Source organism: Pundamilia nyererei, unplaced genomic scaffold, assembly GCF_000239375.1.
Source record: "Pundamilia nyererei isolate P.nyererei 1_Seehausen unplaced genomic scaffold, PunNye1.0 scaffold00011, whole genome shotgun sequence".
In the NCBI taxonomy this organism is placed as follows: Eukaryota; Metazoa; Chordata; class Actinopteri; order Cichliformes; family Cichlidae; genus Pundamilia; species Pundamilia nyererei.
Window position 1 is genome coordinate 6,405,273 of NW_005187412.1, and position 12,825 is coordinate 6,418,097.

At 39.9% G+C, this 12,825-nt stretch overlaps 2 protein-coding genes across 3 annotated transcripts in view; both read right to left on the minus strand.

Annotated features, from left to right (window-relative positions):
- dennd2b (DENN domain containing 2B) overlaps positions 1 to 5,041 on the minus strand; it is a 55,739-nt gene extending 50,698 nt beyond the window's left edge. The window contains exon 1 of one of the 2 annotated variants that reach the window (XM_005724324.1): positions 4,958 to 5,041. The gene's annotated coding sequence lies outside the window, so the exon portion shown is untranslated. Of the gene's footprint in view, positions 1 to 1,904; positions 1,949 to 4,957 lie in introns of those variants that run through there. The other variant, XM_005724325.2, reaches the window with a different exon arrangement.
- Positions 5,042 to 6,640: 1,599 nt separating this feature from the next.
- tmem9b (TMEM9 domain family, member B) lies at positions 6,641 to 12,819 on the minus strand. The gene is made up of 5 exons (XM_005724326.1): positions 12,549 to 12,819; positions 10,952 to 11,043; positions 10,740 to 10,848; positions 10,309 to 10,443; positions 6,641 to 7,787 (listed from the first exon to the last, which is right to left on the minus strand). The coding sequence occupies exons 1-5, from the start codon at positions 12,618 to 12,620 to the stop codon at positions 7,632 to 7,634; spliced, it is 564 nt and encodes a 187-aa protein (XP_005724383.1). The 5' UTR covers positions 12,621 to 12,819; the 3' UTR covers positions 6,641 to 7,631.
- Positions 12,820 to 12,825: the final 6 nt, after the last annotated feature.

Genomic DNA, 12,825 nt, shown 5'->3' on the forward strand with positions numbered 1-12,825 from the left:
CCCCCTCCGCCTCCCTTCCTTCTGCCCCTTTGCCCTCCTCCCCTCCCCACCCAGGCATTCAAGCCTCTGGCCTCTTGTTTATTGTCAGGACGAGTTGAGGAGCGTGGATGAATATTCAGGAGCCGAGGGCTGCTGATGGGACGAATCCGCGCTGCCAGAGCTGGCTGCTGGGCATTGTCATGCTGAAAAATGCTCCACAGCACACACAAAGATGCCATTCATATGTCCAAAGTGAATGGGAAACACTGACCGAGTGTTGCCCACATGTGCAAATGCATGTTGGCCGTATAATAGCGTTTCATTAATGATAGAAAAAGATCCCTTATGACATGTTCACCATTAAAGTGCGTACAAACATGAAGACTCCTCATGTTATTCATTTGTCCTCCAGCAGCTTCACCAGAGTGCATTCAAAGTCAGTCAAACACGTTATTTTTAAGGCACCTTTTCTAACTTTTAGCTCAAAATGCTTCGTGATGACTCAAAGCACAATCTGGTTCTTACAGGTCCTGTTTAATAAAAACTGCCAAGCGTCTGTTCCTCAAACTAGAGACTCCAGCGGTGTCCTCTAAACCCAGCTGTGCACCAGGACTGTGCTGTTCCCTGAAGGGAGAGTACACCCCAGGGTGGAGGAAACGATGTGCAAGAAATGAGACTTGGAACAAAAATCATCTCTTTTTAGTCACCTTCACATTAAAAGGAAATGCACAGATCCACCCATCTTGTTCTTCAGCTTATCAAATTCTGAGTTGCAGGAGGCCCTGGAGCCTATCCCGCCCACCGTAGGGCGAGATGCAGGATGTGCACCCTGGATAACCAGTCTACCACAAAGAGACAGACAACTACTCACACTTACAGCTACAGCCAACTTAGAATCACCAGTTAACCTAACTCCATGCGTGACTTTGGACTGTTAAAGGAAACTGGAGTAGCTGTTCCCATGGGAACATCACACAGAAAGGCCCCCAGACTGGACTCTGGTCTGGGACCTTCTCACCATCGTGTCCCCCCTTCAGACACTCAACTAATCAGAATCAGAATCAGAATACTTTATTGATCCCTGGGGGAAATTATTTTTTGTTACAGTGCTCCATTTTAAACCAACATTAAGACAAGACAGACAATACACTAACTAAGAATAGTACAATATATACATATATATACATACATACATACATACATACATACATACATACATACATAAGTCACTCATAAATAAATAGTTGGAAAAGAAACATGTGTAGCTGTAGTAGCAAACAGTGTGTTAAGTTGTACAGGGAGATGGCCACAGGCAGGAAAGATTTCCTGTGTCGTTCAGTGGTGCTTTTCGGTAATCTCAGTCTCTCACTGAACGTGCTCCTGTGACTGACCAGCATGTCATGGAGTGGGTGGGAGGTGTTATCCAACATTGTCTTTATCTTGGACAGCATCCGCCTCTCCGACACCACCTTGAGGGAGTCCAGCTCCATCCCCACAACATTGCTGGCCTTACGGATTAGTTTATTAAGTCTGTTGGCAACTAACCAAAGTTACTGCTTCTATTAATCAGAACAACAGTTTTTAGTTACAGTAATATGATAAATTCAACTTTTAAGTTAATGAGCTTTATTTATTGAGTAGCACCATATGCAGAACAGTTACAGTTTACTAAAATTTGGGTGTTTTTTCAACCCTACGCAGACCTATAAAAAAATCATCAGATTTGTGATGACTGATTCTATTAATCATCCATCTCTGACCACCTCATGATGAAAACAACTGTGCTTTTCTAAAGAAAACCCCCATTCAGAATACCTATTGCAAGTGAAGTAAGAGTATGGCGTGATATCACTCTGTAATGTTCACTTAAAAGCAAAAAAGATGACTAAGAATCCCCGAAAATCTGTTTTATTGCTGACCTCTACCTTTAACCTTGTTGCACAGATACGCAGGTGCACTCCAAGATCCCATGTCATCACTTGTGGGTGTGGTTCCAGGTGTAACAGAGGAGAGACCTGGCAGGAGACACCAAATCAGACTCACGGGTGATGCTTTAAGCCTAAGGGCAGTGATTTTTTTTTTTTTAAGCCAGGTGTTACATCAGTAAAAGTTACATCAGTCATTTATAAACAAGAGAAAGACACACTCATTTCAGCCTGTAGTGCGGTGTTATGGTGAGGTCTCGCATCCAATTAAAAAAGGTTTTCACTGGACACAAATAAAGGAATTTCTAATATATGTTTTGTTCTTTTGGCAGAAGTTGATGGAAGTTCAGAGAAAACCGTTTCCAACTATTTCACAAGAGAGTTCCCTTTGTCATCCATGGTTATCTGTCTGTACATTTCTGCCCCAAACACTGAAGGAGCACCCATCCATAAACATTCTCCTTTCAGTCTCTTGGGGTGTCTTATCATCCCACAAGCCTGGGAAGAGAGAGGAAGTCACAAAACTCCGACATCCGTGATCGCGGTTCATTACTTGAAGTCAGCAGGAAGCCTACAGATCAGTGACTGTGCAGCTTTTCTTACAGAGACCCCGTCAAATCCTTTCAAGGTCTCATAAAGATCGTCCTTCCTGAAAACACTTCAATTCCGCACATTTTCAGCACAAAAGATGGAGGCACTAACAGCTTTTTGTGGGATTTTTATTTTATTTTCACCACAACATAATGTGGAATTCATTGTTCCACTGATCACAGTGGCATCTGGACTTCTCATTAAAAGCCACATCCTCTTCTCACAGGACACGGGAGCATCAAAGCACAGACTCACGAGCATACATGAAATTTTACCAGACAGGAAAGGAATCCCAATTAAGACAGATTTCTAAAACTTTATGTGAATCCCTTCAACCTCAGTTTCGGGACTAACCACAGAGCTCTGACAGCAGACATCGTATTCATTCGTTACACACCTCCTGGAGCTGCACTCATGAGGGAATAAGCAGTAATCTCATCCAACATGAACAACAGATACGATTACGCCTCATCTCTGTGAGACTTTGGCCACTGACACGCCAGAGAGAAAATCATTACTAAGCCTTTCTTTTTCCTTCCTGAAGTTTCAATGAGAAGAGAGGACAAGAAGTCAAAGTCACAGCACAATTATCCCCTAAATAGTGTAATAAACACCATATTGAGTTTCAGAAAAGGACCCAAGGCAGCTCTTTAACTTCCCGATTAAGTTGACGTGTCTTTTCAACACCCTGAGATGCAGCCTGACAGCACAGAGGGAGAAGATGCAACTTGTCGAGTTGACACAGCCTCGAAATGGGCTGGAAGTGTCTCTTTTAACTGTATCTGACATCACTCTCAAGAGACTCTCACTTACTTTTCTTTGTATTCGCACATGTTTGAATGCACAAAAGGCCAAATGGTACTGTGGCTGTTAGGATCAGTCCATCGTTCACCTTAGAAAAGCTAGGTAGTATCAGCCACCTTGAGGGTTACAGTAAATAACAGTTATCAGCTGGTTCTGTGTTACAGAAACCCTTTAAGAAAGGGGTGTCAAACATGAGGTTTGGGGGCAAGAATTGGCCCAGGAAAAACTGTAATCCGGCCCACTGAGCGGTTTTGGAAAATATGAAAGAGGGCATAAATATTTTTTCTTTTAACTGTATTTTTAAAGGTTTTATTGCTGATAAAGACCTCCCCCACAGCCGTTCACCCTTTAATAAGTAGTTAAGACACATTTAAACAATTAAATGACAGAAAAGTGGCTGTTTACTGTCTACTATAGAAATTTCAGTTGAAAACAAAATTCATCAATCAACAAAAACTACAAGACAATCTGGGCAGTGTCTTAATAATTGTCTTAATTTTACACATTGATCATGTAGAAATGCACTTATTTATTTTATTTTTATTTTATATCAAGATATCACAGGGATTAAATGCTTAGTTAAACACCTGGTGTCGGTGTAAAGGTCTCAGCACAAGATCAAAATGGGACGCATGTAAAATGAGTTTCACATCCCTGCTTCAAGGGGAAAAGGGGGATTGCAGTCTATGAGTAACCATGATCACTCTTTGATTATCGAGGGGGGAATGTTTAACCGAAGCACAAAACTTTTCTTGTTCTCTCAGTCAAAGTAACAATAAGATGTTATTGTTTCTAAAAATGCTCTGAATAGCTGCAGCTTTCACAACATGATGTGCTGGCGGAGCAGCAAGCAGAACAGTTTAGTACAAGGACATTCCTTTATCTCATGGCATTTCAGCTTCTGACCACACAGCAGCCACAACATCAGTCCGAACTGAATCAGAAACCTTGAATGCAGCGATACGGGGTAACATTTCATATACTGAGTATGCACATATGTATATACATATAATATTTATGTTGACATAACCATCTCATTCCGAGGATCTGGCTTTCTTGTGGGTACAAAAATAGACTCTAAATAACAAAATCAGTGCATTTTAAGAAGACTTGGCTTGAGGTAACAACTGCAAAATGAATGTAAGTCAGTGTAATGTATTGTGGAGATATGGAAACATGACTGTCTGTGTGTGTGTGTGTGTGTGTGTATTAGTAGGGACAGGTTTGACAAATACCTGGGAAAGTCATTTAAAAAAATTGAACGGGAGCTTGTTGGGGCATGAAATAAAATAAACACAGATGGATGTAAAAGCCATCGATTCTGCACTGGATCAAATTCAAAGTCTGAGGCGACCCCTGTAGGCTCGTCGATGCAAGTGCAACAGTAAAACTGAGAAGAGCTACTTTCCCACATAAACATTAAACACTGAAGTTATCATCTGACATCGATCTAAATCACTATCTGCGAACTTTTTTTTGAGTCACACACCTTAATTATATCAAAAATGACTAAGGTACCGTTCCGTTCAGCTGTTTTTCTTCACAGAAACTCTCTAAATCTGCTGCAAAAACTACAGCTTACTTTTAAAAAAGGAAAGTTTGGTTAGATTTCTATACAAAGAACATTTAAGGAGGTAAAACAAAGAAACAAAGCCTACCTGACTTTCTTTCTTGGAGCTCAGTTAGGTCACTGATCCATTCTTGCACAGAGCCCGTGTCGCTCTCTCTCTCTGTGTGTGTGTGTGTGTATGTGTGCAGCTTGAAAACTGCTATATTTTTTTTTACTGGGGAAAATAGTCTTCTCGGTAGAGCTGCATGCAGAGAGAGAAGGGAAAAAAGGAAAAGCGGACTGCACAGGAAACGATGACGTAGCTGTATGGAAATCACTGAGTTAAATGAAAAGAAGATGGTTGGAGTTATCAAACATCTGCAATTTAACTGGTTTGAATGCTTGTATGGGACTTTTCTCTGCGAAATCCAAATTTTCATCATGACACGGTAACTTAATGGGTTACTATGTCAAGATGAGAAGTAAAAGAAGAAGAAGAAAAAGCCTGTCGAGTTTTTTTTATTGACCAAGCTGAATCCCAAATTAGTATTTTTCCATTGGTAGAAAAACTGTTGCCAACACAGAGAGGACAAGTTATGAAAACAGAGATTTACTAAGCCAGAAAAGCACCAGACAAAAGAACACTTTAAAAAAAAAAAACGAGGTATTTAAGGCTGGATTACTAACATGTCAAAGTTTGGGAGATGTTTGTCTCCACGGTTCCCAGAAATGCATTCAAGCAGAAAGGTTTCTCCTTTTTTTTAATCTATTGTTTTTCTTAGTTTGGTTGACTTGTGGATTTAAACGATTTAAAGTGATTGTCAGAGTTTAGAAAAATCGTATACACGCTGTCACTGAAGGGAGGCTTCCCAACTAACTTTGAGACCGGGGTGTTTCCAGGATTCTTGCCTCGTTTTTGCCACAGGAGACCAAGAACAAAGCTCGCGGAGGGGGGGGGGGGGCTACAGGAAATCTGAATATTTAATCACAACCAAAAATCAGTGCAGAAATCTGGTGTAGAAAATCTGACATGATTCACACCCTCTTACAACATCTAAACATAATTTAGTGTTTTGAGAAGTCGGGGGCGGGGGGCTGAGCTATTATTAAGACATTTTACTTGAGTAAAACCTGTAATCCAAATCAGGCAGCTTAATAGTGCACAAGTTGCATAACTAAAATAAAGTACCTGATGTAAACATACTCAGTCAGTTGATATAGATACATATACATATATATATATAAATGAATAAAAACTTCTCTTGGTCCTATCCATGCTGTCATCTGATGCTGTTGGGTGTTATAAGTACCAGTGTTACAGGGTTACATGAGAATTATGCTTCCGCGTCAGATCTACATCAATTTATGCCATCACCAAAGCCCTAAATCAAGCTTTCCTCCAACCTCATATCTACAAACGCCCCCTCTTTGTGATGACTTGGTTACCAGTTGTATTGTTTATTAACACGTATGTTGAAATAAAAGCTAAAATGATGAGGAGCCTCATATGGTTCCTGCTTTTTTGTGGCTCTTTTGTGATTAACATGTGACAAACATGACCTGAACCCGGGCAGGATTCTGGTGTAGACACAATGATCGTCTTTGTTCTAAAGTAAGTTGGTATTTTATCTTTGTCCTGGGACCTCTGCAGCATATCAGTCAGCTCAAAAAAACAAAAACAAAAAAACCCCAAATATATAAATCGTAATAAATGACAACAAACTAGTAGTTAAATGCGTTTTCTCAGGGCTGACCTGGGACCAATGTAACGAACAGATTACAAGTGCAAGAATCAGAAATATTACAGAACTTTATTTCAAAGTTAAAGGTACCACATATACAATAGTTAAGAACACTTTCAAATGTCTCCCAGCGATGGCAGTTCATCCACTCTGCCCATGTACTCACACAAACTATACACAAAATAAATTCTGTCACAGAAACCCTGCCTGTTAGACAACAAGGACACTGACTGTGGACGTGATGTTTGACCAAGCGTTTAAAACCCCCCAAAAAAACCTGCTAAACCAAAAGACGTGACGCTACATTTAGGCAGTTGGAGAGGGCACAGATTTTAAAGGGCCACTAACAGCCGATAACCAATAGCACAGCTACTGTAAGATCATTATGACATCGAGAGGAAATCACATTGATTTCTGCAACAAGGTTCAGGGAAACTACTTGTTCAGTTACCAAATTTAATTCAGTTCATTAAAATGATTAATTTCACACCAGTTATGAGACATTAATAATCATGGTAGGAAGGAAGGATCGTAAACACATTTAGAAAAGATTTATTTATAAAACATGCATTTTTAAAGCAGGAGTATTTTACATGATTTTTTTTTTCCTTTTTGCTCCCATGGTGAGAGCAGTGATCGTGTTTGTTTTAGGGTGGAAACTATCGACCCCGCTAAATGCCAACAAGGTAACAGCCAGTTATGACCAACATCTGGATGTTTTGTTCAGAAATCAAGTGTAATCAGACTTCTTTGGACTAAGAGGACTCTTAGCTCAGATTCATTAGTCAAAGAATAAATTGTGTTTTAGGTCTGTGTATTTAAACTGTGCAAGAAATTAATTCAGAGTAACCTCGTGTGTTGCCTGCAGACTAAACCAGAGCCGGGAATGATTTCTTACCCATGTCCACCTCTGATGCACCACACACGTTTAGATTTGATTCAGAAATGAGAGAAACGAAGTGATATAATTGGAGGGCGTCTGTCACAGTGTTTTTCTGTTATTGTTGTTTTTTTGCTCCACCATTTACTTAATCACGGTTTTTAACTGAGAACAACATGGCGGTCAAACACAGATTTCCTCTGTTCCTGGACCTGCCTCCTCCAGCGCTGCTGGGCATGCTCCACTTTGTTCAGGACGTTGGATCGAGAGTGTGACCGGGACAGCACGTTGTGAGCGTTGGCGAACGGCTGCTGGTCCTGAAAGCAAAGTTAACACAGTGAGATTAAAAAGTCTGATGTACGTCAAACACGAGCGTCTCGCTAGTTCTTTTTAAGACTCAAATGTACATTTTAATGACCGTCTTGAAAACAACAACAACTAATAAAAACAACACACTTAACACACATGTAGATGTCCTCTGTTCTGTTTGGGATGTGTATGTATGCTGACAGCTGCTCAAGCCGGGTTAGCAGTGAGAATCATTTAAATGAACAAAAGCCTAGTCTCCGGTGGAGTGTTGTTATAGCTTTGTATTTTCTAGTTTCCTTTCACATTTACTTTATTATGATTGTTTTCAATTCAGTTTGGTTTCTGTTGGTGTCCAGAGTGGATTTTCTGATTTCAGTTTTGGTTTTTATTGTTTGAAAATGTTTAGTTTTATAAGTTTCACTGCTAGTTTAAGGCTTTTAAATTGTTGCATGGCGGCAATGTGTCAGAGGCAAGATTTAGAAAATCAGTACAAGTAAAACAAAACTTTTGGAAAGAAGTTAATTAACAGTCTTGTAAGACACCCAGAGTCCCAATAAACATGTCCATAAACGCCTCATAAGGCAAGTTGTAATGAAATTTTACTAAACTAACAAACACTAAAACTAAACCCTAAAACTTTATAATTTACTAAAACTTTATTTTAGTTTTCAGAGTTCACAAAATCTTTTTTTCTTTTAAAAAGTCTAGTGTAGTTAGCTAAAATGTATCCAGATGTTAGTTTAGTTTTAGTCAACTATAATAATCTTCTTTACTGGATATTATTTAAGTAAAAAATGGTTATGGGATTATGTTGTGAGGATGGGAAAGGAAAAGCCCTGTCTGACTAAAAGCAAGAGCTTTAGTCAGACAGTCTCTCTGTATCGAGCACTAAACATTACAAGCCCACCATTTCCTCTATAATTAATGTTGCAGGAGTCCTTCCGCTTTTATTGGTTTTGCTTGCAGATTTTTTTTTTCTTCATCTAATTCATGTTAGAGCACAGGAGAAACATGTGGTCTGAATTTTGACTACAGGCTTTGGGATAAACAAGACAACGCAGCACCTCAGCTGTTTGTTGTCAGCTTATTCACCAGAAAAACAATATACTGACAAATCTTAAACTTTTAGTGGCAGCATTAGCTTTTTGTACAGTATAAGACAAACACCACAATTCTTCTTGCCTAAACTTTGCCAGTGAAACACAGTGAGACCGCTTTGCACCCACCTCCCACAGTCAAAGGTAGTCACTGCTTTTTTCTCTAAACAGTCTTTCAGACTGGAAATTAAATTAAAACAACCAAACTATCTGCTCTTACGAAGAAATTTGAGCATTTTCACAGTGCCTTTTTATTAAATAATTAAAAAGAGAAAACAGCAAGAAGTCAGGAATCTACTGAACTGTTTCCTTTTTGTTTCTTTCTCCTACTTGATACTGCATATGAGTGTGTTCTGGCTTTTAAAAAGTACAGATTAATGAAAACACAAACTCAGGCTGATTGTTCACTGTGCAGCAAGCGAGCAGCATGAACAAATGTAATAAACAGACCAATGTTTGACTTTGAAAACTGACACGTTAAAGTGGGAATCCTTTCAGTCATGTCAATTAGGTGACACCTGGTGGCATCAGACAATGTTTGAGCTCACAGATTTTGATGGTGAGGACGACTAAAACCAAAATATCTTTATCTTATTTAAAAATAACAACATAATCAGCCTGTTTCCATCAATTTGTGAATAACTCTGATCTGATTTTATGTCTCCTGTGGTATCAGTTGGTAAACAGCTGGGAATATTGACAGGAGTTGGTCATCTCTCTGAGGAATTCGTTTCCTTCCTGCCGAGTGAAGCTCTTCGTTCATTTTAATCGTTTCCACAGTGGAAAAAATGCAGAAAATGAGCATCAGCTCGTCCTGATGAACGATAGCAGTAAGTGCTAAGCTTACTGACCCATACACTGCATTTCCTGTGAGTATGTTACAGTAAGGGTCAACTCATATTTCACAAATTAAATTATTTTCACGCGAATCTGCAGCAGCAGGAAACCTAAAGCTTCACCACTACTTTTTCACATCATAGGTTGTGTTCTCACCCGCTGCACCACAACCACACTTCCTGTCCTAGATCTTTGTCATGCTCATGTTCTAATAAATAATCACGATTTCACCATCAGTAATGTAGCAGCTGTCATCAGCTTTCTTTTAACTATGTTGTGAACAGAAGGTAGTTACAGCTTGTTTTAGATCCTCCCTGCTCCCGTGTTTGCCTGCGATTGTAGTAACTACCGTGTTCTCCAGTCTTTGCTTGAAATATGCGATCAGATTCACTTGAGGCAGGTTTAAAAATTAACAGAGGCACTTGTAAACTTTTAAAGTTTACCTACAAAGGATGACTCCCATGTGACATTTCGGCCAATGGGTCCACATAAAAATCCTCATAAAAGGAGCAGAAGAGTGGCGCAGCAGCAGTGAAAAGAAACTATACAACAATGCTCTCAGGTGGAGTGCTGTAAAATTAAAGGGACCACATACCCCAACGTCATCGTCGCTCTGTATAAGCTGCGAGTGCCCAAACAGGCGCCTCTTCAACATGGGCTCCAGGAGAGTCAGGTAGACCATGTAGAGCAGCAGCAGACCCAAAATGGACAGGTACATTATGATGGTAAACTGAAAATAAGAAACAATTACTGTGGGATTGCTCGTTTCCTAGTTTAGAAAAAAAAAAAAAGTCACTGAAACAATCAGGTGTCCTCTAAGCTGAACAATAATCCATTAAGTCACACACAGCATGAGTCACATGATAGGCTGGCTGTTTTTCATTTTTTCATTTTGCTTTAGACAAAAGAGAGGCGTCACAATAAAAGGACAATAAGACTATAAAACTAAAACTCAATCATTAGATACAGCCCTGCGTCACAGCAAAGAAAAAACAACCACGACTCTTTGATCCAACTTGAACTTACCTTAATGGTCCCCGAGCTCCTCTCTTCATATTTACACTCACAGCGTAAACAGTACGCCTCCACATCTTTCCCGTCCACTGGCATGGGATCAACCACGTGGAGACAGTTGCTGACGAAACATTAAAATTAACAAGCTTTCAGCTTTTCAGCTAAACAGACCAAGGACAACTTGCATCATTGAGAGAAACACAGCGACGGATTTGTTAGCATACCAGTCCTTAAGAGAGACATTTTGTTTGTAGATTTGACCCTCGACTTCTCGGTACGGCGGACAGATGCATTTACAGCGGATGTCCTCTGAATTCTGCAACAGAGACGGCAAATGTTCATTTTTTTGTTTGTCAAACACATTTGCACAATATATGGTACACAAAAGCCTACACATTTCATTATTATGCAATTATGCAATTAATTCATTATTATGCAAATCATAATAATCGGGCAGGGATAGCTCAGTAGGTAAAGTGGTGGCCCCATGATCGGAAGGCAGGGGGTTCGACTCCACTGAACGGCTACCCTGAGGTACCCCTGAGCAAGGTACCGTCGCTACACACTGGTCCCCGGGCGCTGCACTGGTGGCTGCCCACTGCTTCACTGGGTGAATAGGTTAAATGCAGAGGAACTATTTCCCTATGGGGACTAACTAAACACTTTACACTTTACATCATCCCAAAATAAACTTAGAGGATATTTAAGCCCAATATTTATATTTGTTCATTTAATAATCTGACATTCTGATATATCGGATGATTTCCTTTTCTTTCAGACAAAGAAAACATAAACAGATTCATTAACATTTTTTCGTGTGGTTATTAATTTACTCGTTTACATTCTGCCCAGCTCTGCTCAGATTAGCTGATTGTTGTGTTTGTGCCGTTTCAATCAGTGTTGCCAACAGGGAAGATGTTTAGTGCCCTCTGATGGACAGACTATACAACATCAACACCCATAACATGGCAGAAGGATGTTGCTTGTCTCTTTTTTATTTTTTAAATTTTCATTTAATAACAGCTTCTATCAGCCATCAAATTAGTAAAACCAGGAGTGTGTTTGTTAGGATTGATCTGTTAATGAAAAGTAAACCTGAGTAAATGATGACTGAGTGGACGATGCTGAATAAACTGCCGCGATGCTGTTTTTAAGATAGATGGATTCAAATGGAGAGCCTGCATTGAAGCAATTAAACTCTGGGGTGAACAAACTCAGGCAGCTGAACTCTGGCTTTCTCGAACTTAAAACTCAAGAGTTGCCCGTGTGAGAGGTAATCAACTTGGACTTTATGGTCAGACACAGTTTGTTGAACCCGCTTTCTCAACCATAACACTGGTTATTATAGTTATGTCGATACAGGTTACAGATGTCACACGCATTCAGTACAGTCACGTGACAATACCTGCATCTTTGGTTTTTACTCACTTTTTTTTTTAGATGGAGTGTCATTATTTTATTTAGATACTTAACTCCTTCACTTTTCTCTATTTAACTGTGCTCCTACTTTACTGATCCCTTTCGTCCTGTCGTAATGTATTTTATCCAGCTTTATGTTTAATGTTTTGGCCGCTGTTAACACAGGAACTTGCCAACTTCGGGATAAATAGCCTCTTTTTTCTGTTCTACATCCTCACCATCAAGCAGCAAACATAGCAGCCACATTCGCGCATTAGTTAACTTTTCTGACATCCAACTGTCAAACCCACAGCGACAAGTCATCGTTTAGAGGAGATTGAAAGAAAAAAGCATTTCATTTCATCCAGCCATCATCACCATTTCCTCCACATAGCTAGCTAAGTCTGCTAACGTCAGCCTTACCTTCGCTGTCACTTGGCTCAGCAGCACAAAACAAGCCAGGAGGAGAGCCTCGAGAAAAAACACCCACTTCATGTTTACAGGAGTGCAGCTCGTTAACAACACAGGTCCAAATGTTTCCACGAACAGCTCCAGCAGTGTGAAGCAAACCCTAACAACTGACGAGATTAGCCATCAAGCTAACTAAACAGCAACAATCGTCAGCTTCCTAGCAGCTGACTTGTAATTTCCGGAAATGGCGGTTGTCTTCCGCACACAGTACTGAGCGGGCTGTGTCACT